This window comes from Lissotriton helveticus, chromosome 5_1, assembly GCF_964261635.1.
Source record: "Lissotriton helveticus chromosome 5_1, aLisHel1.1, whole genome shotgun sequence".
Taxonomy (NCBI): Eukaryota; Metazoa; Chordata; class Amphibia; order Caudata; family Salamandridae; genus Lissotriton; species Lissotriton helveticus.
The window spans coordinates 1,082,373,892-1,082,398,581 of record NC_136065.1 but is presented as its reverse complement, the minus strand read 5'-3'; the positions used below and the strand labels follow the sequence as shown (position 1 = coordinate 1,082,398,581).

The 24,690-nt window shown below is 45.4% G+C and overlaps 1 protein-coding gene across 3 annotated transcripts in view; it reads left to right on the top strand.

The window, feature by feature from the left end:
* The first annotated feature begins 2,406 nt into the window (after window positions 1–2,406).
* The window catches only part of SLF2 (SMC5/6 complex localization factor 2), a 374,767-nt gene continuing 352,483 nt past the window's right edge, over window positions 2,407–24,690 (top strand). Inside the window, exons 1-2 of one of the 3 annotated variants that reach the window (XM_078643649.1) lie at window positions 2,407–2,819; window positions 21,210–21,256. In XM_078643649.1, the coding sequence (XP_078499775.1) occupies window positions 2,812–2,819; window positions 21,210–21,256 (55 nt within the window). In that variant the 5' untranslated portion in view covers window positions 2,407–2,811. The remainder of the gene's footprint in view (window positions 2,820–21,209; window positions 21,257–24,690) is intronic. The other 2 variants (XM_078643650.1, XM_078643651.1) reach the window with 2 other exon arrangements.

Here is a 24,690-nt window from a genome sequence, read left to right as displayed (position 1 = left end):
CAATCATCTTCTCAATGTGTTAAAGGATGGGCGTGATACACCCTACTGTGCTGTAAGACTGATATAATTGCTTGCTGTATTAAGCCTTTCGTGTTGTACTGATATGATGCCTAAATGTCACTTTTTCTTTATTTATTTACTTTCTCCCCCTCTTATGTTACTTCATCGCTTGCTCGATTTTATTTGTACTTGTACCACGAACCTTATCTGCTCATGTATGTACTGTTCATATCATTGCCAATCTCTCTCAATAAAAAACTTTGTGAAATAAAAAAAAGAATTATGTTGCGACTATTATTGCAAGCAGTAAGAACAGGCGGCATGTAAACAAACCGAATCCGTTCCGACCTTAAGAGAGCCTGGCTGAAATTATCTAGACGGAGTTGGGTTTATTGTTTCAGTCTGTTCTAGCAGAGGGCTGGCTAAAGTTCCCCATGTCTGCAGTATTGTATTGTATTGTATTGTAATTGCATTTATATAGCGCTTACTACCCCTGACGAGGCGTCGAAGCGCTTTTTCGGCGGGTAGCACGCTACTCAGGGACCCACAGAGGATTAGTGTTGAATTAGTATAGTGAAACATGCAAGTACATTTTAAGTGGTGGATAGGTTAGTCAGTTATTTGGATTTGGAATTATAGCAGAAGGATAGATGAAATATGAGGTAATTTCAGTGGTGGATATTAGTCTGTTACTTGGAGTGAGAAGGATAGCGGATGGATAAAAGGGGAAGAAAGATTTGCATTCATATAGCACTTGTTACCCCTGATGGGTGTTGAAGCGCTTTTTGGCGAGTAGCACGCCACTCCGGAACCCATAAAGGATTAGTGTTGAAAATTAGTATAGTATAAATATGAAGTAATTTGAGTAGTAGATATGTTATTCAGTTATTTGGGCAGTATATTAGTATAGTTGAATATGGAACATGGAATTTGAGAAGTAAACATGTTAGTCTGTTAATTTTTATAGAAAAAAGGATAGTGGAGGGATAAAAGAGTGAAGGTTTTTTTTTATTATGAGAAAAAGGGCAGCATTTCTGGCCCTAGTCCCGATCAGTCTCGAACAGGCCCAAACAGGCAACTACCCTTGTCCTCTCCGCCCTTAGCCTCGACGTCCGGGCTGAGACGCCCTAAGCCTGGCCTTTTTTGTAGCCCTAGTAATCAGGTGACCCCTTCAGCCAATGGGAACCCTAGCCCTAACATTATCCAATCACAACATTAGCCCTAACTTCTAGAACCAATAGGAGACCAGGACCTTGCAGCCAATCTTAACCCTAGTCCAAGCACCCAGTCAGTTCAAAAACCCTGATCTCTACGTCCAATAAAGGCCCTAGCCCTACCACTAGTCCCAATCCAAGTCCAAGCAGCCAATGGTACAGGTAGCCCTAGTCCCTACTTCCAATAGAGAGCCTAAACCTACTCTTAGTCCCACACCTGGTCCAACAACCAATCACACCAGAAGCACTAAATAGCTACTTCCAATTGAAGGTCTAACCCTAGCCCTAGTCCCACCCTACTTCCAACAACCAATAACATAGGAAGCCCTAGTCCCTACTTCCTATAGAAATCCGAACCCTAGCCCTAGTCCCAACCCTGCAATGATTGAATCACAGACCGAGAAACCAGTCAGAACCCTCAAATACCCAACCAATGAGGACATTAACCCTAACCCAAAAGAAACACCAGATACAACCACTAATCAGTGTACACATGTGCCAACCACCAGCACACCATTTAAGGTCCCAGCAACCTCAGACAAGGTTTGCTGGCCAGGGAGTTGGAAGCTGCCTGCTCCTGTTCAGAATCTCCTAGGAGACAGACAGGCTCAATCCACAACTTTGGACTTCAGCAGGTAAAGGATTCACTGACTCGAAATCTAACAATACTGTTTGAATAAAGCTTTACTCCCCCTGCTGGCCATAAAACGAAGTGCACAGGCCCCAGTAAATACAGCTCACAGAAGCACCCTCTGATGTAGAAAATCCCTGTTGCTAGGGGGGGCAGGGGGGCTGGCCTCACTGGCTTGTGAACACTAAATGGTGGCAGTAACTACAGGACAGGCGTCCCAGCTGCCTAATAGCGCGGAAGTATGAAGAAAGCGGCGGGTGCGCGTTCTCGATGGAAAAATGTGTATTACTCAACGACAGAATCATTTGAGACCATCACTTCGCCAAAAGAGGTCGGTCGCTTGGGTAAAAGCCGGTGCTGGGGCTGGGCGCCGGGCCACTAGCGGCTGTACCACCACTTCCGGAGCAGAGGAGCGGCATGTCTCGGTGCGGCACAAAGGGGCGGATTTTGCAGGGATAGGTAGGCCGTCCTTTCCAGGGCGGGACGTTTATTCTAACCAATAGGAGGAGTCAGTGGCGCTCACATCTACAATCTATGGCGCCGGCGCCTGTCAATCGGTATGAAGCTTGGTTTCGGTTTTCCCCTCCCTGACTGCAGTCTATTGAAGTTCTTCGGTCGGAAGCGGCAATCCTAGTTAGGACTCTATTGGATTTTTGACATCTTGGCGGGATGTAATGACCAAGCCCAGGAACCTCTCGCCTGGATTGTGCAGTCTAGGGAATGGACAGGGGAAGACTATTTCCTTGCAAAGTTGAAGAACAAACCACTACCACAGTCCCACCGGAGTCAAGACTACACGATTAATGGTACCACTGCTGCAGGAAGCCGTGGGCAAGGCCTTCTAGTTGTTTGCAATGTCACACCGGCGGGGACACCGACCATAACTGCGTAGTGTACTTGTAAACGGGGAGGCTGCACAGTCCGCGTTCAAACCAGCTTGAGTGTGGAATCTCCCGCCTCCAGAGAATGCAGAGGTTGGTATCTTGTCTTTACCTTGAACGTGACTTAGCCGCTCGTTGTTGTGTAAGCACATATACTGTTTTATTTGTTACACTGCCATAGTCTAAGATGCTCCAAGCAATTGCAATGGACTGCTCATTTATATATGGTACACCACATTTATGTATGACTAAATAATATACAATCTGAGATAAGGTGTGTTCATGGTGGTATAGGGTACTATTTTTTAGCATACTCGGAAATGGGAAACGTCTATCTCGCTTCTACTTGCTCATCACTAGTCTCGATTCCACTCAGTTAATCTGCCCAACAACGCACAGGTAACATAAATGCTTTGTATTCGCACTTATATGGCACGTAACTAAGCCTGGCGAGGCGTTGAAATACTTTATGCCAGGCAACACGCTACTGCCGAACCTAAGGTTAGTGGTTTGTCATCTGGTTATTGGGATTTGTCTTGTGCTCCCATGGAAACTTTCCCATGCACTCACTCCATTTTCTTTGTGGTAGAGTGCAGTAATAGGAATTATTTTAAATCCTTTTGGGGAAGTGTGAGTTCATGCAGATGCTTGGTAGGCTAATAGATGAGAGGAGGTTAGATAGTGTAAGGTTACTGGGATATCACTCTCCAAAAAGGAGAGATTGTGCTCTTTGAAATTAGGTGTGACCAATTTTCAGCAATAGTTGTAGAGATGAAGGAAAACATGCACATCTCTTTCAGAAGGTTGCACTCACAGAGAGGTGCTTGTAGCAGATGAAAAGGAATTAGAGAGCCCCTAGAAAGGAAAAAGGAGAAGTGACCATTAGACATTTTAAGGCAAGATACATTTTTTTTCATGCTGGATTTTCGGAATGGAGAAGATGTTTTTGAGATGGCATATCATTTGAGGATGGAAGACTGTAGAAAAAATACCTTCTTTTCATGTGACTATAGTGCTATATTGGGTACTCTGAAATGCACTAGAGTAGGGTGACCAGTCTGTCCGCTGCTAAGTTATCACTGGATCACGGTTATAGCACGGCTAATCAGTTTAGGGTTTGGAAGTGTAAAGTGACTGCTGGATGCAAACATTTGAAAAGAGATTCTGCAGATGCTAGATAGTATGTCCTCAAGTGTGGCTCAGTGTTGGTTTATTATAAAGCACATTGGGATCTGTTTAGGATGTCTGTGGTTTGATATGGTGTAGGGAGAGATCAGCATCCCCGACAGTGGCAATGTTGCTGCATTTCTCTGGTTGGAGCTCCAGAAACTGAGGTGACTGGCTTCCTAAAAAACATTTGATAAAGCCTTGTTAGCAATGGGCAGCTGATCAGAGTTCCTGAAGCGCTGCCGTTTGTTAGATGGTAGGGTAGAGGTGGTGGAACTGCAGAGTCTGTGCATGTTATAGGGTGCCCTGTAGGTGAGCCCTGCCTTTTATCTTTGCTGATCACACTTTGTCTGGCTGATGACTGGGATGTGCTGACACATCACACCTCTTAGTGCCTCTTTTCTGGGTGCTTCCGGGTGGAGACCCTGTTATGAGGAACAACAGTACACAAAGACTGTACCTGGAAAGCAGCCAGGAAAAGATAAATGAAAAGAGAACCAGCCTAAATCTGTCTGCAGCATATATCTGTTAGAAACGTCTATCGTTGGGAATGAAGAAAATAAATGACATTCTTTTCAGTTTGCGAAAAGTCACTCATGTAATTAGTAAAGAACTTGCAAACAGTTCTTGTCTCCTACGCTATACATTGTCTGAACTTTGTGCCCTTTCCATCTATGCTGTTTTATTTACTTTTCAACTTGTATGTTTCTTCTGTGATGGCTTCAGCTGTCAGTTGTTTTATGTACTCTGTTCTGCTGTCCAGGAGTCCTGAAGGTGCCTTCAGTGAAACATCATGCTTTATAAACTTTTAATACAGCGAAATAGTTAAACATTTTAGAAATTACAGCAGCTGTGCATTTGAGTTTTTAGTATTACTTCAAGCAAGTGCTCTGGTATGGATGGCTGCAAGATATAGAACGCCATAGACAAGTAGTGCACGGAGGATGTGACAAACTGAAACTAAGACGGAACAAGCTTACATAATGACTGTAACGTTATGAAGCAAGTACACAGAACATACTTCTCAGGACTGTGTTGAAACTAGAATTCAAAATGGCTTGCATCAGGACCAGAGCGTAAATTAATTCCGGTGAGGCTGAGATAAGGAGCAGATGCATTTTAGTCAGTGCAACCTAGAACCCTAAAGCAAGCACCAATTACGAAATCCTAGCCAGTAGGAAGGGGTGGTAGCTAAATCCTCCTTGTGCACTCTTGGCCAGGAAGAAATGCTGCTCGGTTTGGACAAACAGTGGCATGAAGATGTGTCTGTTACTTTTCTCCTGAAAAAGCATATCCAATGCACTAACCTATTTCTCATCCTGTGCCTCTATCAATATCTTTAATCTACATATACTTAACTCCTTTATGTATCTATATACTTTCAATGTAATTATGGATCTATATATTTATCACTTTCTTCTAATTTAGCATTTCCAATGCACTACCCTATTTCTCAGCCTATACTTCGCTCAATAGATCTTCTAGTCCAACCTTCTGACTCATCTCAAACTTCTTCTACTACTCCTTCCAATGCACTACCCTATCTCTCATCCTATACATCTATCAATGTATCCTCTACATCCACTCTCTCATTTATCCCAAACCCCATACCACTACTATGATTGCCAAAATAACCCTTTCTAGACTCTCTCCTACTCTACCCCTCCTTGCATCATCTGACCCCTCTTTTACTATACCGATCCCCTAAAACAAACCTTTCTAAGGGCTAGATGTAGGTAAAAGGCATTTACCGATTCGTAAGTACCGAATTTTACAGATTCGGTATTTACAAATCGGTAAATGCTATGTAGGTATTTTTACAGAATAATTTAACGAATCGGGAATATTCGGTAATTACCGAATCGGTATTTACCGATTCGGTAATTGCCATTGATTCCTATGGGCCTTGAGGCCCATAGGAACCAATGGCAATTACTGAATCGGTAAATACCGATTCGGTAAAATTACCGAATTGACAATTGACCCCTGATTCAGGCTTGTGTGCCATGTGACACGCATACATGCCCTTAGGGCATGTATGTGTGCCACATGGCACAGGTGTACATGCACAGATGTGCATGTACACAGGAATTCGTTATTTACCATCAAATAGTATTTGATGGTAAATAACGAATTCTGAAGGGTCTGTGGCACTGTTTTCAGTGCCACCTACATCACAAATTACCGATTCGGTAAATTTACAGATTCGGTAATTTACAGAAACTGTAAATTTACCAATTCTGTAAATTTACCGAATCGGTAATTTTAAGGCCCCCTACATCTGAAACTCCAAATACCGGTCGGTAACGGCCGAAATCGGCCGTTACCGACCGGTATCTGGCCACCTACATCTGGCCCTAAATCTCTTCCCTCTGAGTCCCCCCTCCAAAACTCCTTTTTACTCATCCAAAAGCCTCTTCCTACTGCTAAGACCTAAAAAAAAAAAACAACCCCTTCACTCTTTTATCCCTCCACTATCCTTTTCAATCGAAAGAAACAGACTAACATGTTCACTTCTCAAATTCCATATTAAACTATATTAATATACTACCCAAATAACTGAATAACCTATCCACTACTCAAATTACTTAATATTTTTTACTATACTAATTTTCAACAGTAATCCTTTATGGGTTCCGAAGTGGCGTGCTACTCGCCAGAAAAGCGCTTCAACACCCATCAGGGGTAACAAGTGCTATAAGAATGCAAATCTTTCTTATCCTTTTATCCCTCCGCTATCCTTCTCACTCCAAATAACTGACTAATATCCACCACTGAAATTACTTCATATTTCACCATATTAATTCACCACTAATCCTTTGTAGGCTTCCTGAATAGCGTGCGTCAACAAGCGCTATATAAATACAAACCTTTGTCCTCTTCTATCCTTCTGCTATCATTCCAAATCCAAATAACTGACTAACCTATCCACCACTTAAAATGTACTTGCATGTTTCACTATACTAATTCAACACTAATCCTCTATGGGTCCCGGAGTAGCGTGCTACTCGCCGAACAAGAGCTTCGACGCCTCGTCGGGGGTAGTAAGCGCTATATAAATGCAATTACCATACAACACAATGTGTGTTTTTCTGTCAATATTGGTCTTTTTTATACTGAATGAATTTAATTATTGATATCTGTTTAGGAAGGGTGCACCTAATGATTTAGGACATATTGTTACATTGCAAACAGCTACACAACTGCGAACAATGGCCGTTTTTAAGCAGTAAATATGGTAGTTTACTGGGCGGATGGGGAAACTCAACACCACAGCTCCTTTTTTTATTATTTCAAGTAAAAAAAAAAAAGCAATTTTATTTTTTTGGCTTGAGCTTGTGAGTCTCCAGATAAGGGGGCGCAGATGTCCATGGTTACATTCTATGTTCTGTTTATTTCTATTTCCTAGTAATGTCTCGTGATCGTGTGCAAGGTGATGTGTAGGAGCAGCTCTGTTCAGGGGCTTGGTCGTCTTATGTGAAGTACTAACCTAGAGATGTTCAGAGATTCTGCTGTCTATAATTTGGGAGAATACCAAGGGCCCGATGTAGGTCGGTCGGTAACGGCCGAAAATCGGTATTTTCGGCCGTTACCGATCGGTAAATAGGTGATTGGCATGTAGGGGGCTTTATTTTACCGAATCAGTAAAATTACCGATTCGGTAATTTTACCGATTCGATAAAATAAAAAATCGGTAAATTTACCGAATCTGAGCCACCCATATGTAGGTGGGACTCTTCAGAGTCCCAGGAGCCTTACCAAATCGGTATTTTACCATCAAATAAATTTGATGGCAAAATACCGATTCCGGTGTGCATGCACATGTGTGCATGCACACCTATGCCATGTGACAGGCAGACCTGCCCTTAGGGCATGTATGCCTGCCACATGGCACCGAGCCTGTTTTGGGGGTGCCAGAGGGTGTCAAAGTGACACCCCCTGCACCCTTGTGGAAATCGGTATTTACCGATTCGGTAAATACCGAATCGGTAATGCCCATTCATTTCTATGGGCTTCATAGCCCATAGGAATGAATGGGCATTACCGATTCGGTATTTACCGAATCGGTAAATACCGAAATCATCCGATTCGGTATTCCAGCACATCTGGAATACCTACATGTCGACCCCATAGATTTACCGATTTTTAATTACCGAATCGTTAAAATTCTGTAATTTAAAATCGGTAAATCTATTTCACCTACATCTGGCCCCTAATGTTTTCATAAGTCACGGAGGCCAGATTGATGCTGCTGCTGCTTTGGAATTCTCAATTGTAATGCAATTACTCTTCACTGTTAGTGCAACTTGTCTTCTGCAAGCCAATCCCTAACTCACTGGTGACTGGAGAGGGTGCAATAGCATTCCAGGTTCTGCACATGATGTAGAGTACTGGCCAGACCTGGCACTGGGAGGATCATGTGAATTTTTGCTTTAATCTTCTGACCAGAATGCTACTAAATATTTGGAACCCATCAACCGTTTCAAATCGAAGAGTAACATAATATTATTCCTCAGTGTGCTAAATGAAAATTGAGCAAAGAAAAGAGTGGCGATCCCTCTGGAAGTAAGAATGCTTCACTCGTGTGACATTAGCTTTGCATAGGGCAGAACCTGGGGCACTTACCTGAGCATGCCTACTACAAGGATGCAGCCCAACAGAAACCTGTGCACCAGGACACGAGCTTTAAAAATAGTAGGACGACTTATTCGCATAGACCATTCTAAATGACGTCATAAGAAGTGATGACCCAATGCTATCATATGCTACACTTAAAAAAATTAAAAAAGTGGATCTAGAGTACAGTCTATTATGAAATACTGTTTTCATATAATATATGAACATAAACACACATATACAAATTATTATTTATATCTAAACCAAGTATGCATGTATGTTCCTTGTCTGGTAATGCAAAGCAATGAGTTCTTCAATTACTTATCGGTAACCATCCTTTGTCTAATTACTAATTTAATTTATGGTTTTATTCTTGCTCATGGTTTTTCTCCCATTCTTCACTTATTCCTTTGGTCTCTCCTCCATGTAGACTGGCTGCACAGCACATATATTCCACTCATTTTCTTGCACTTCTTTCAATAAAATGGTAACCAATTAAAACAGTCTGCCACGTTATTTTTCGCTACAGGCATCTGATGCACTTCGTAAGTATAATCAAGCTACCTCACCGACATGTAGCTTATGTGTTTGACCCACAAGCCCCATAGTCGTGAGTATCTTTGTGAGTGGTTTGTAATCACACCTCAGTAGAATTGGGAGCCCCACACATATTGACAGTAATATGCCAAGCCCCGACACATGCTAGCATCAAGTTCTCAATTACCGAGCCATTTTCCTCATTGGGAGTTATTGAGTGAGAAGCGAAAGCTATTACTACTTTTTTCTAATTCTTCCCAATTTGTGTGAGTTTAGCTTCTATACCCCTTTCACTAGCATCAGTTGTTATCACCTGTTTCGACTCTGGGTCAAAACCCTGTGTATGTAGTGCTTCACAAAAATCCTTATTCAGATCTTTAAATGCTTGCTGACAATCAGATGACCAAAGACATTTCTTTTCTGCAACAGCTTCTGAATGGGAAATGATTACTTGAAAAATTATTCACAAACTTAGAATTAAACTTAGAATTAAACTTAGAATTAAACTTAGAATTAAACTTAGAATTAAACTTAGAATTTAACTCTGTAAGACCTAGAATGTCATCCTTCCTTTTAGGTGCTGTTGCGTTTATTACTGCACAAACAACAATTGATGGACAGAATGCAGAAAAATGTCATACATTCACCCCAGTACAGAAATCTCGGCCTAAATCCATTGTTTTTTGCTCACCATGCCATTCCAGTTTGGACCCAGACATATGCAAATCAGTCTTGACCCTGCGCCCACTGGGAACAGTCCAGCCCGAACTGCCAAGCCAGGTCCTCCCTGGACTGGAAACAAGCATCCTAGAACCGGTTTTATGCTTTCAGCCCTCATCAGCCAGGGTAGCTTGACTCCAGGGGCATGAAGAGCACGGAACCCACGTCTGGGCATACCCGAGGGCATACCTGAGGTGGCAAAGTGAGCTAAAGAATGATGATGTATTCAACCCAGATCTTTGACTGGGGGTGTGTGTCTGAAAAGTTGTAGCGCTCAGTCCATCATCTCTTTGTGTTTGCTTTGTTCGCCCTAAGTTTGCAGGGTATGCCCAGACGTGGGTCCCTTGCTCAATTTGCCACTGGATTCAAGGTAGCCTGGCTGATGAAGGGTGTTACCCAGAAACCGGTCCCTGGATGCTTGTTTCCGGTTCAGAAAAGACATGGCTTGCCAGTTAGGGCTGGACTGTTCCATGAGGCACAGGGTCAAGACTGATTTGCATATAGCTGTGTCTGAACTGAGGTGGCAAAGTGAGCTACCAGGCGCCCACCAGCCTGTCTGCACTATCCAGAGAGCCTATGCCAAAAGTCACTTTGTCCTGCAGCCAGCGACCTGCAGAACCCTGGGAGGACTGACTGCCTTCAACAAAGACTGGACCTCTTGTGAACATCCGCTCTGTTCAAAAGAAACTCCCAAGAAAAAAACCTAATGCCTGGAACCACCACTGCACCCGTTGCCTACGACCCAAGTTGCAGTGGCCCACTGAGGTCCCCAGCACTCCAGAGTCCGAGTCCACCGTGGGTTGACCCCACGAGGACTCCCGGACGTCGCCTTCAGCCTCTGCACGGAGACCTCCTCCCAACCAGGAGTGGCCTGGTAAGGTGAAATCCGACCTCAAAAGACACCCCTGAATCCAGCTGCCCAGTGGCCTTGAAAAGAGAACCCGAGGTGCACCTACATCCCAGAGTCCTCCAACTTACCTGCTCAGCTGTTGGTTTCTCCCGGAAATCTTCCAGGGCCTAGCCTGCAGCCAAAATCCCAAACTGACAACTCCAATTGAAAATAACAGGGCACCCGACGCCAAAACAGCATCCTCACCCTGCACCCTGCTGCCCCAGCGCCGCTGAGGTGGCAGTTTGTGTGCTAAACCGGACCCTCCTTTGCCTGAGCTCAATCCCAGGAGCTTTGCTCCCACAACCTTGTGGCCTGCTTGCGAGCAGCCACCAACCAAAGCCCCCTATCTGATAACATTGGGCCTCAACACTCTGCACCCGGCCGCCCTAGTGCAGCTGAGGGTGCTTTGAGAGTGCATCCTTGACCCTGGGGGAACCCTTGTTCTAACCCCAGAATGCCAACTCCCACAACAATGTACTTACCTGTTAACCTATAACTTCATTTCTCTTCATTGGAATACATAGACTGTTTTTCCTTCAAAAATGTTTCAAGTGGGGAGTTTGTTTGGTATGGAACTTTGAAAAACTGCAAACCACTAAATTGCTTACTTACCTTTTCTCTAGGAAATGTCCCAGTGTGATATCTAGGTGTATCACACTGAGTAGAAAAAAAAGTAATCCAGAAAGTAATCTGTAAAGTAATAAAAAGTACTCAAACAGTAATTGCCACTGTATTGAAAAGATTTACAAACCTGTAACAAAGTCATTTTCATTCAGCTTGCTTGTATTGTCCAACCTGCCTTGAAAATTGTCAAATACACTTACCTGTGCCAGGCTTGCTTGGTTCTAGGAAATCAATATAATGAAATAATATTTGTATACAAATCAGATTTGTCTGAGTTCAGTCTTTGAGTGTGTAACATCATGTGCTGATTGAGATTGTGTACAACAAATGCTTAACACTACCTCTGATAAAGCTTATTGCTCGCCCACACTACCACAAATAGAGAGTAAGGTGCTATCTACTTTTACCTCAGCCTACCTTTGGGGTTCCCCTGGTCTCTGTGCACACTATACCTCACTTTGGTATAGTATATACAGAGCCAGCTACCTACATGCCCTCTGTCCTGAATGCATTTCCTTGCATCACCTTCACTTCACCATTCCCCTCATGCACACACCCACTCATCTGTAAGCACCACATTTACATTTACTTTAGCACTAAATAATTTGCAAGCTGTGAACCTCCTTCACCCGTTTTTGCCTTGAATCACAATTGCACTTGGTGTTCATGACAGTTGCTCTGCACAATCTGGAGGGAGGCTATGGACTGGATAGTCACTTATTCTGAACAACTTTATGCCTCCACTTTATGGACTGTGAAAAACTTGCACTGCCTTTAGCCTCCACCTCAGAGCTCTCAAATGTGCTGAGTTATAAACACCCACCCACAACCTGAACTCACACTTACATCTACAGATGACCTAGTGCGCACTATCTAAAATTTATATGGTGCGTGTAAAGAAAACTATAGAAAAGCAACATCCTTGTAACAGCAAATACTCATGGGAAAGTAAATTAAATTAAACGTGTGAAATGTAAACAGAAGCTTCCTCGCTGATCTTGGTTGTTTTAACAGTTTTTTCAGCCAATATTCAGAAATCGACAATTTGTTTTTTCCTGTAAAGTTATGGCCAGGCTGTAGGGGCAACAGAGACGTGCTTCAACGTCTGCTTTTATCAACTGCCGGACCTTGGACCCTGTACACCCGCCCCACTTAAAGCCAGAGTATTTGTCTCCTGTGATCTTTTGGACAGCCACTTTCTGCTTGCTGCGTCTTTATAACTACGGAGACCAAGAAGAGTGGATAGGGGTATTGTCTGCATTAGTTACTGGTACTTTTCATTAATCATAATCCTCCTCTTTGAAGGTTTTATTTTAAGCTCTACAGTTGTCAGAACGGTCCTAAAAAGTGATTTCTTTGAAAAGAATTTGCGTTCCTAAAGCTTTTTAGGTTGGGCCTAGCGGCAGCGCGCATGAAATGCTTGCTCAGCGAGGCAGGCCGTATTGGTGTATGCACTGGAAGCCCTGCCCACTCAGCCTATATTTGGCATTGGTATGTGTGATTGTCCTTCCTAAATACTGGCTTGTGATTCGTAAATAGGCTTGTTAGTCTCTCCTTGGTACCGCCTTGTCTGCATTTGTCACCTCCCATGAGAACTGGACCTTTTACTTGTGTTGGTACTTGGCTGCTTTTATTATTATTTATTTAGTTGCAGAGTTTTACATAGCTCTGGCTAGACCCGGAGGTATCAGAGCGCTTTACATGAGATTCAGCGAGTTACAAGTTAACAAAATTACCAACAGTTACAGGAGCCAAGTATAACATAGGGAAAAAGAGGCAGTGTTTCACAATAACATGAGTTACTAGAGCATAGCATAACCAAGACACACGTCCAAGGGGCAAAGGTGGGGGGGGGGTTAAAAAGGGGTCTGGAAAGCAGATCGGGTCAGGCAGACCGCAAGGGGGATAGTATTTCACGGGATGGATTCATCGGAGGGCGGGGGAGGAAAGGAGGCACAGCGGAGCGACCAGGGAAACCGTGTCCAAGGTCCGGTTGGGTAGGTGATGGCAGAGGGGGTGAACCAGAGCCTAATCTCTTCTATAGCTGATATAACAACTCCACCGGGCCGCGGCCATGATTGGTCGGACTGTTAGCAAAATTCATGGGCCATCGTAAGATCACTAACCAAAATCGCGGGAATTGGAGATTTGAAGGGTCGCCGTCCATATAACCTTAGGTGAGTCCAAAGGTTCAAGGAAGGGGTAGAACTCGGGGGATTAGAGCCGAAAAGGAAATCCTTAGCCGGGGAGCTCCTGGCCAGAGCTCCTCACATGTTGGCCATCTTGACCAGGGGAGCCTGCAGGTGCCTGGATGGTCTACTGCAAGTAGAGCAAACGCCCGAGCTCCTGGGCGTGACCGTGCACCGGGGCTCTACCTCGTGGCTCAGTGAGGGACCCCCAGCACCGAACTGAAGCAACCAGCCCTGTCCGATGTTCAGCCACGTGGCCACCTTCAAAGCCCAAGTCCGCCTGACCTCTGCCATTTTAGGGTCAGGCAAACCATTAGTTGGTGAGGACTATTTACTTAATTAATGAGTTCTTTGTTTAGCTGCAGAAGCATGCACAACGTGCTGTATGTGTTAACACTGTGTTTTTTTTTCTTTTTCTTACAACCTGGCAGCAGGTTAATTTAACCAAAAAATATATATATTTATGTTTGCAACACTGGACGCTTTAAGAACAGCGTCCCGCGCCTTGCTTTTGTTAGGCTTTTATTTTGTGCACACACTAGGATCCAGGTCTTTTCAGAGCAGCCGACGCTGCCTCACAACCACCCTCCATGCCTATTCCTCAACAATTGGGTGTGAGGCACAGGGTAGAGCGGGCGTGCGTGTGGCTCCGATCAAGCACTCCCCCACAAATGCTATTCACTGTTTAGAGGCTCCTGTTCCTGCAACAGTTTCAGCTCGTGTCAATGAGTAGGTGGGGGCACTCGGACCACCGTAATCGCACTGTTAAGGCAGAGGCTGCCTCCCATCGCCGCACAGCTCTCTCCACAGACACCTCTCGTACTCTGTGCTATTATAGTGAACATGAGGTATAAATAATGTAGCGTACGTAGCTTTCAGCCTTTCAATAGTGAACAATTATTTGCAAAGCAGTAGGTCTCGCATTTACGCACGTTTGGGCTTTTGACATTGTAAATGACAATGCCTTTTGTTTATGGTTTGGTCTTTAACCCCTTCCGTGCTGCCGTCGGCCATTGGCCGACGGCAGCACTACCTCCCCAGTGCTGCCGTCGGCCAATGGCCGAGGTGGCCCGCCGGTTTTGCGGAAGTGCGTGACTTTACTGCGGCCGGGATTTTGTGGAAGTGCGGCACTTCCGCAAAATCGCGGCCGCAGTAAACGGGTTAAAACCCTGGGGGGGGGGGAGGGGGTGGGGTCAGAGAGCTCCTCGACAACAGGGAATGTATTTAAAAAAAAAAAAAAAGATAAAGAGGTGGGGGTGACCCATCATGAAGAGGGCTTTGCACCAACCAAAAATGCAGCATTCCAGTCTTTATGCCACTGCTAGGGTTAAGCAGATCGGGGGGTTTGCTCGCTATCGCTCCCTCTGAGGAGGGAAGTGTAGAAAGCCCACTTGATGCCAGAGATTTGTTTACAGCCATATAAAAAAAGAAAAACAAAGGGATAGGGGCGGCCAGTCTTGGTATTAGGCCATGCCCTGCCCCAAAAGGGGCAACCAGTCTTAATGCCATCTGGGGAAATTAGATTGGGAGTTCCCCAGGGGGGAGGGGGGCTATTGGACTCAAGGAATTTTACATTGAGCAAAACCAGGAGTCCTGTTTTGGTCAATGCTGACACCCCTAAATGAGGAAACCAGTCTTACTTCAGTTAAATGGGTTGTGCACCGCTCCTGGATAGTTGTATGCTACTTAGGCTGTGCTCTGGGGTATCACCTCCCTCCAAGGTGTGTTAGATACTCTACTAGTTGCACACCTGTTCCATCACAGGTGTGTCACCCTAGGCACAAGCATTGAATGCTGGATCCCAGCCTTGATAAACAATGTCGTTCATACTGTAGTTTGATTCATTGGTAATGTTTAATTCTTATTTTCACCAATTCATTCACTTTACATTCCATTCAGTTCATGTTAGGCGTAAATATAAGTTATTCCAATGCATTTCGGTGCAATCGGCACCTTCATCAGGGAAACGCCTTAACTAAAACAGGATTAATCTCCGTTACGCGAAGCTCCTCCGCTCCGTGTTGCTGCTACGCTGTTAGTTCAGCAACACGGAGGAAGGAATTTTACATTGAGCAAAACCAGGAGTCCTGTTTTGGTCAATGCTGACACCCCTAAATGAGGAAACCAGTCTTACGCCTTCCACTGGGGCCGACTGGTGAATGCCCCACAGGCAGGCAGGGGAAGGGGAGAAGAAGGCTCACTGATGTTGAAATATTTTTTTTTAGGAATTATTGCAGTGAGGTCTACACAGCCAGATATCAGGCCCCATCACTAAAGCCTCCACATTCTTTCTACCCAGCTGGCTGTATGAACACTCGAAGTTGTACTTGTTTGGGGAAAGTGTAGTGTGTATCTTATTTCTTGTTGCTTTTAGTTTTTGGCTATATTAGGTTTGGTGTTTTTTAATAAGAGGGTTTGAGTGGCACACATGCCCATCTGATTTATTGTTTATGAATGTTTACTTTCGGGGGGATGTGGCCAACAGCCTCTGGCCGCCCGACAATGAGCCTGTCTTCGAGCTGCTTTTAAGACTTCACTTCGCCAGCCGCAAGTTTATTGACCCCCGGCCCGCGATCTCCGCACATTGTAGAGTTGATCTGACCGAGGTGCGGGGCTGATGTGACGGGCCCAGACGCCAAGATGGCCGCCTGTTCTCCACGGATATCGATCACAACGGAGGAAGCCCGCCCAGAAGGGGTGAGTAATCCCCGTGCTGGTCTGCGGTGGCTTCTGGCCGTGACTGCTGGGTATATACAAGGCCGCCTGGTGCCTGATTGCTGCGAGACCTGCGCTGCGTGCATACCACTGGTGCGGCTGCCCTCCCTGGCTGGAGGGGTGGCGAAGAATCACTCACTGTGTGCTAGGGCGAGGCCCTCTTCGTCCCTTGCCCCCTGTGTTGCTGCAGGGATGGGGACTGCCCGAGGTCCCGATTGCTACGAAGGCCGCCGCGGACCGCATATTTTAACCCCTGTGCGGCTCGCGCTCCGCCCCCGGGCCGGATTGCCAGGGGGCCGAGAGAGACTGAGAACAGCAAGAGACATCGCTGGGACTGCGTGCGGCTTCCCAGACGCTATACTCCGTGGCTCAGATACTTTTAGAGGCTGATGGACCTACCCCCCCCGGCCCTCGATGATGGCTAAAGACAGGGAGCCCAAGTCCCAACGGCAAGAAAAAATGGACAAATACACTAAGGTGCTCCCCACACACACTGAACCTGAGGGAGCCACCGTGAGAGCGCCAGACAACGTCACCATTCTTCAGGCGATCCAGGCCTCAAGAGAAGCCATTGAGGGCAAAATGGCGGAGATACGATCTGAAGTGACCCTTCTCCGGTAAGATGTTCGCAAAATCGCGGATCGCGTCACTCAAACTGAGGCTCGCATATCTGAAATGGAAGACGTGATGCATACCTCTAAGGGCGATATCAAAGAACTACAGGCTACTGTGAGGGAACTTGTGTGGAAAGTCGACAATGCGGAGAGCAGGGCATGGAGAAATAACTTCCGTTTTGTCGGAATACCGGAAGGACAGGAGAACAATGACCCCATCACTTTCTTGATGAAATGGTTGCGAGATGCTCTGCCGGGTGCTAAGTTCTTTGCCTGCTTTCTCATCGAACGGGCACATAGGATTCCGGCTGCGAGATTCCCACCTGGAGCTCCACCCCGCCTGTTAATTGCTCGATTCTTAAACTATCAAGACCGAGATGCAATCATAAGAGAAGTGCAGAAACTTGGGGAACTCCAACTAGCCAACTCCAGAGTCATGATCTTCAAGGATTACTCGAGGGAGGTACAGAAAATAAGCCGGTCCTTTGATTCATTGAAAGTCAAACTCTGGGCCCTAAACATCCAATACATGCTTCTCTTCCCAGCCAAACTCAAGGTGATATTCCAAGACTCAACTCAGTTCTTTTAAACGCCTGAAGACGTCTGGGCCTGGATTGAAGAAAGCCAGAGGCTCGGACCAAGGGCTAGCGGAGCCGCATCTCATTTGGGAGCCCTGCCACCGAGATGGGAGCTCAGACCTCGAAAGGGAAAACTGAGAATGCGTCTTGCAGCAAGTAACTTGAGGTGCTTGGGGACCATGCATTCAGGGATACCGTGTGGAAGGAGAGAGACCTCCCCGGGGGGAGAACCGGGGGGGGGGGGGCATGAGCTGCCACTGGAGACTCAACACATGGAGATAGCACTCATGCTGACCAGGACACTCCGGAGGACACTGATGCTGATGATCACCCCTTAATCATGGCTATCCACCAGGCAAAAGGGACTGGGAAGACTGGCTGGGAAGTGGAGCCAGATCCTCAACAATAGCAGCCACAAAGTGGCGAAGAAAAGTAACTCATGGGCGTGGCGAAAGAACCAACTAGCGATTTATAACACCGGCGAAGGAGCCACCCCCCTCAGACTTCTCTGTGTCCAGGAGGGGACTGTGTGAACCATCTTCCTGGACTAGAACATATCCTTTGCAGTTTTAGTTATTCATTGGGGTTAGAGGGAGGGGAACTGCGGGAGCGACGGACACCTCAATGGACACCTATGCTTGTTGTTATTTTGGTGTTTACAGGGTTGCGTATAGGAAACATGAGGATGTTGGGTGGGGGGCTCAGAGAGGGGAAGGGAGGGGAGGTTTTTTTTTTTGGATGATGTGGGGCAGGTGAAGATGTGGGGTGGGAGATCCAGAGGGGGCTGGGAGGAGAGTTTGGTTTTTTTTGGTTTCAAGATTGTTCATGGTTACACGCAGCAGGTTATCTCTTATTGCAGAATCAACTACCACTGGTTGGGGAGGACACAGATAGGATACACTCTTCCTGTTAAGCACACAAATCACAAACTGGATGGGTGATACACCATACACCGTGCTAACATGGAATGTTAACGGCCTGGGAAGTAAGATTAAGAGGGGACTGATGAACAGATGCATCAAACGGCTCAAGCCTGATGTAGTCCTCTTACAAGAGACCCATCTCCGAGGTACCTGTTGTGCATTCTTAGGAAGAGAGGCGTACACAACACCTGCGCATGCGGGCTTCTCCCCCGGTGCCCGAGGGGTGGCGGTCCTCTTCAGGAAAAACCAACATATTCACATAGTTAAAACCTGGGCGGACCCTGGGGGTACATATGCAGCCGCCCTGGGCACGTCGAGTCGGAGGGACTTCACACTGAATAGTGTGTATGCCCCGCCGTGCTTGCAATCCTAGACGCTACACTCCATGGCTCAGATACTTTTAGATTCTGACTCCTCTAACCATATATTAGGGGGTGACTTTAATGATGTAATTAATCCCCTCATGGACAGATCCAATTGGGCGACAGGCACTCGGACACCTACTCCACTGGCAGACTTTGTTCTTTCCTTGGGCCTGACTGATCTTTGGCGCCACCACCACCCTTCTGACCGTAGTAACTTTTTTTTCCGGGGCTTATAAGTTCTTCTCTCGGATTGACTACCTTTTTGCACCGGCGGGAGAAATTCAAGTTATCATGGCTGTAGAATATTTGGCTAGAGGCATCTCTGATCATTCCCCATTACAGCTGCAGGTTGGGGGTAGGGAGCATAAGCCCAAATTGGATTGGAGATTAGACACTTTGTAGTTGCGCGATGAACACCTAGTGGAGACCGTGACCGTAGAGATTACATTATTTTTTCAGGACAATGAGGGGTCCGTACCGTCAGAGGCCACTCTTTGGAGGAGTACAAGGCGTTGCTCAGGGGGAGGCTGCAAGATTTAATCGCCCGCAAGCATAGAGAAGAAACAATAGAAATGCATAGCTTAGAGAGCAACTTGTTAGACCTAGAAAAGGACATATCCTGAGCACTGAGGCGGAGACGCTCCGACAATTGGAGGTCACGTAGGGAATTCAGAGCCCTAGCGGAGGGAGAGGCTTGCATGCAAATTCTGGCCACCCACCACAGACTATACGAAACAGGGGACGGGGTGGGGCGGCTCCAAGCCTGGCTAAGCCGGAAGGACTGGGAAGCGAACTGGGTGGACCAAATTGAAGAGGGGGAGACACGACACACAACGGCGCCCGCGATTGCAGATGCGTTTGCAAATTTTTATGCCAACCTATACTCTGCCCATTCGACAACGGACAAGCGCAAAATAGACTATTATCTCCCTGGGATAGACATGCCCACTTTACAACTGGATGACAGAGGCTTTGGAGGAGGATATTACCCTAGTAAAAGTTACGGCCGCCATTGCTAAATAGAAGTCCGGGAAAACCCCAGGGCAGAATGGACTCCCAGGGGAATTTTTTAAACCAAACAGCGCAGTTCTTGGCCCGCCTCCTAAACTTGTTTTTAGCGGCAAAAGATGAGGGATCACTACCCCCCCCCCCCCTCCCACCCCCCCTCTGCCAAGCCACAGTTGTGGTCATACCAAAACCGGGTACGCCACCGGGGAGCTGTGGCTCCTATCGCCAATTTCGCATCCCTGGTACACAAAGATCAGTCGGGCTTCATGCCCAAACGCGACACACCCTTCAATCTTCGTAAACTTGCAAACTGGCTAGACACGACTGCAGGAAGCTCGATTCCCCATCTGCTGCTGTCGCTTGATGCCGAAAAGGCATATGACAGTACACTGGCCTTTCATGAGGCGGGTCCTCTTAAAATTGGGCTTTGTGCAGAACTTTCGAGGGTGGGTTGATCTTTTATACACTAACCCCAGGGCTAGAGTAAGAGTAAATGGCGTCAATTCGGCTGAGTTTCCCATCCAAAGGGGGACTAGGCAGGGATGCCCGTTGTCCCCATTGCTTTCCTCACTTTTTCTACAACCCCTGGCATGCCTGATTAGAACGCACCCAGACCTCGCAGGGTTTCGCAACCCCCGCGGGTCAGCTGCTAGACGAACGCATCTCACTCTATGCTGATGATCTTCTGTTCTCCTGTTACTGCTGTATCTTTAACACATGTAATCCATGTCACCTGCAACAGATGGACGCTCACGGAGCTATATCTGCTGAATTGGTTTGATGTTTTGTTTAAAAACAATAAAAATAAAAAAAATCATGAATGTTTACTTTCTGTAGAGAACCCTTGATGTTTCCTGCAGTGTCTACGGTCAGTGCAGTTGTTCTGCAGGAGCAAATTCAAGACTTGCTTTGAGAAGCAGCTCTCCTGGCAAAGCGAACTTGCCTAGTTCCCTTGTGTGCAAGTAGATAAATAGAGCATGTTCAAGTCACCCAAAGGAGACCAAAAACAAGTTGGTGTACGATTGGACAACACACCGCGCTCACAGTGCAGAGTTGGGTCCGGCGAACATTCACATCTACTCGTGCTCTACTACGGAGTAATATGTAACTCTTTGTGTAACAAGGCTAAGGCTCACTGGGGTGCCCATTGATGCTGCTAGTTTGGTGACCGCTGTTTGTAGGTCATATTTGTCTTGTATATTACACCACCCACCTCCACTTCATGAGTAATGTCCTTATGTTAAGTACAACAGGACTTCCTCTGTTCTTGGTTTCATTTATGTGACTTTAACATAGAGTAGCAGGGTTCATTGGAGCTGAATAATCTGTAAACTAATGACCTGAAGTGTTTTTTTTCTGCAATCTAAGTTCTTGCTTCTGATGTAGAGCAACGTGTTTTAAACTTCGAAATTCCCAGTATATCTCGAATGTAAAATACAAAGCGGACATGGGTTTAAATGCATCAAATCCGGGTATGAATTTGTTGGTAATTATTAGCAGTTATTTTTTTTCATTTTATTTTTTTTCATTTCAGAAATCAATCTATTACAGATTTCTTCAAACCAACTCCGAATTCATCAGGTACTCCTTGAAATTTCTAACTAAACAAATCATTTTTTAAGTGGCTTATACACTTCAAACCCTTGTATCCAAATTGTTTTGCTACTAACACTTTTTTTCACATTCTTGGGTGTTTTTTGCATGAATCAAAACGGCAGATTCTTTGTTGCAGCAATGAAACGAGTTTAGGAAAAACGTTTGTTTGATGTGTAGGTTTGACCTAGAAGCTGGAGCATTAATGGAAAGAGCTGAGCCATGGTCCTAGCTTGGTTGTAGTGGGACATGCACAAGCCAGGCCACCAAACAAAACTGCTTCTATAATGTCTGAGTGCTTTCACTAGCCATGCTCTAACATTGCTCCTTTTTCCCCCACACATCACACATTTACTTCTATTCACACGCTCCCTCTTTTCCTTTGAATTTTTCCCTCTTATTTTCTTTTCCAGTCTCTTTCTTTGACTCAGCCTCTACGTCTAATTCTTTCCTGCTCTCTTTCTCTCTCTTCCTTTATTATTCTTTCTCTCTTTCACCTCTGTTGACTACTCTCTCCGTGAAAATGAGTGTCAATCCGGAATCATGTAAGCCAAAAAAGAAAATAAGCACTGCTGTAGTGGCAACATACTTTAGCATATCAACCTTGGGAAGGCCTAGGAAGGGACTGGAGAAACAATGAGCCTCTGCATTGCTTCCTGACCTGTTGTTACAATTGTATCCTTCACTCTTTCAAAGACATTTTTCTGAATGTATCCTATGACATTTAATTTGCTAAAGTGGAGGGTGCATTCTTAAAATTCTAAAGCACTCTATGGCCTTCTGCTGGAAAGCAGTACTCGGGTTACTGTTAGTTGTGCAGTAATGCGAGTACTACGTCGGATAAAAAAGGTGTATTTATGGTACATGGTGTTGGGTTCAATCGGTGTCCTTTTTAAATAGGAAACCAAATGTGGTTTAACTTTAAGTGATCTATACTGATCTGCATATATTCGGGTGGTGAGGGAATGTGGAGTTTTTTAAAATATATATTTAGCACCTCAAAGCGAATGCTCCCTGATTCACTTAGAGGAGCATATGGCTTCTGTAATTTGAACAGGCTTCTGACATTTCAACACTCAAAACACATACAATCTTAATTTAAGTGGTAATAGTCGTTTAATGTGCTAGATTTCCCCCCTCAAGTAGAGACTGCTTTCAGCTGTGGGTCGGGCTATGTTATAAGTGAGCAGAACCATTCTTCACCGGGGATTATTACACAGTCCTCACGCTCCATAGCTTCAGTGGTTTCATTGAGTTTTCAGGGAAGGGGCAGCAGTTTCCCCACTGGCAATGAATTGGTAGTGTGTCCAGCTGTTTCGCTTTGGTTAGTTGATTAAAATCATCTTTAGCCAGGGCAGCTTTTCTCAAGGAGTGCAACATTTCTGCACATGGGTGTATAACTTAACATAGCAAGAGGACTTTAGGCCAAAACGCGAGCAAAAGAAATGTGCCCTCTGTCTCCTGGTTGAGTATTAAAAGCAATACCCGGGTTGCATTGTGCCGCTCACAGTTCTGTGCCACAGTATCCACTACATCAGCGAAAGCTGCAATCTTGCTGTTTGATTCCTCCTCTGTGAACCTCTGTCTTCTGTGTTATTTAACTCCCCTTTGTCTCTTTAATCTGCTGCTATGTTCTCTTGTTTGCTTTACCCCTGTCTACTCCTTTCCTCATCTGTAGTTTCCTCCTTTATTTCTCTGTCATCCTGTGCTTGTTCGTCAGAGCCTTCCCGGCGCTATAATAAGTCCTCAGCCCTGGAAGTCCATCAAATAAAAAAAATAAAGCCTGCTGCTCCGGCCAGTCCTTCTCTCCCGCACCCAGAGACAATGTAAAATAGTATGCGGTTGTTGTGCAGGAGAGAAAGGGGATGCAGGAAGCCGTTCGCCCGATTCGCCCGAGACGACCTGAGCCAAGGCATGACGTCTGGTTCAAGACTTCAGTGTCCTCGTCCACCTTATTTGACAAGACGATTAAGGATGGGCAAGACAGAGTAAGAAATGGCGTGCGCGTATATACTTTCAAGTTTGATAGAGGAGTTTATTATGATGTGTTGGTGTATATGGTTGTTTACAGAACGTTCAGATTGTTGTAACAAGCGAGGGATTCTTTGTTTTTTTGGGTGGTGTTAAATTCACTTCCGTTTCATTCTCAGTATTCGCATCGACACCATTAAAAGTGCAAGTGTTGAGGTTGAGTAGTTTGTGCGCCTTTTGGTTTTGAATGCCTCCGTTACTAATCATATGATGGGAAGTAAAAAAAAATATTGTTTTCAAATGGATACCCCCACAACAAGCGGTTACATTTTATTCCTGTATATCCCACTACACTCCCATCTCTCCTACCCCAAATTCTCACTCTTTCAAGATGAGCAGTCAAACCGTAGGCAAGTGTAATTTACTCAAGCAAGATCTGATCATTTACCTCTCCATCGCCTTCTCATACCAGTCATTACTTGTGAGTTGAACCCCCCACCTTGAGAAAGAAAATTCCAGGAACATGCAGCGAATCCAACCCTACCTGGGTGCCATAAAGAGGCTGGAATACTCAGTATCCCCTTTATTTACAAGGGATGGAAAGACGCTGTGAGTTCTTGTCAGAAGAAACTTTTGTTGTTGCCCATGCATCACAGGTGGATAGATCATCTGCGGCTGCCTAACATATTTTGCTTTAGAAATCCCGCATATTCAGAAGTCAACTTGCATTCATATGACTTTTTAGCTCTGTAGTGGCAATGAGGGTAAATGGTTTGCTCAAGTGGAAGAATTCCTCTTCATTGTGATAGCATCAGTAACTGAAACAGTCCTCTCATCTGGAAGATCTTCATTTTGTCAACCCTTGATCAGACTACAAAATTAATTCTCCTGGTCTTGTAAACGGAAATATGATGTTTTGGTTGCTATTCCAAAAAATAAACCCGGAAATCCCCAGCAAAGCAACCTTGATCTTGTATATGGCAGGTCTAGGCCAGGATTTCTAGTAGGTTCAGGATCTATAGCCGAGTGACACAAGCTCCTCCTGCGGGTGTCTTGGAGCACTCCAGTACATGGGTTCGGTTCCAACCAAAGGGTGCTAAATGTGGAATTTCTCAATTGAATTAGATGGACCTTATGCCTGGGTCTTGGGAGAAGAGATGACCCGGCCTGCCACTCTATTCTGTCATTGATGAGTGGTCTTTGCCTGTGTGTTCATCCTGTTCACCCATCTTGCAATTTCCAGGTCTGTTGGTTTTCGGGGTGCAGAGGACTATTCTGAACAGTCATGTGGCTGTCAAATTCCCCTCATTTTGCCCTGCTAATAATTCCAGTCTCCAGTTAAGTGACTCTGATCTAATGAAAGTTGCGGAAGGGAGGGTCGTGGCACTGGTGCCAATGGATGGTATGTCCCCTTTGCAAATGGATGCTTAGTCACTCTCCAGATGTTAGAG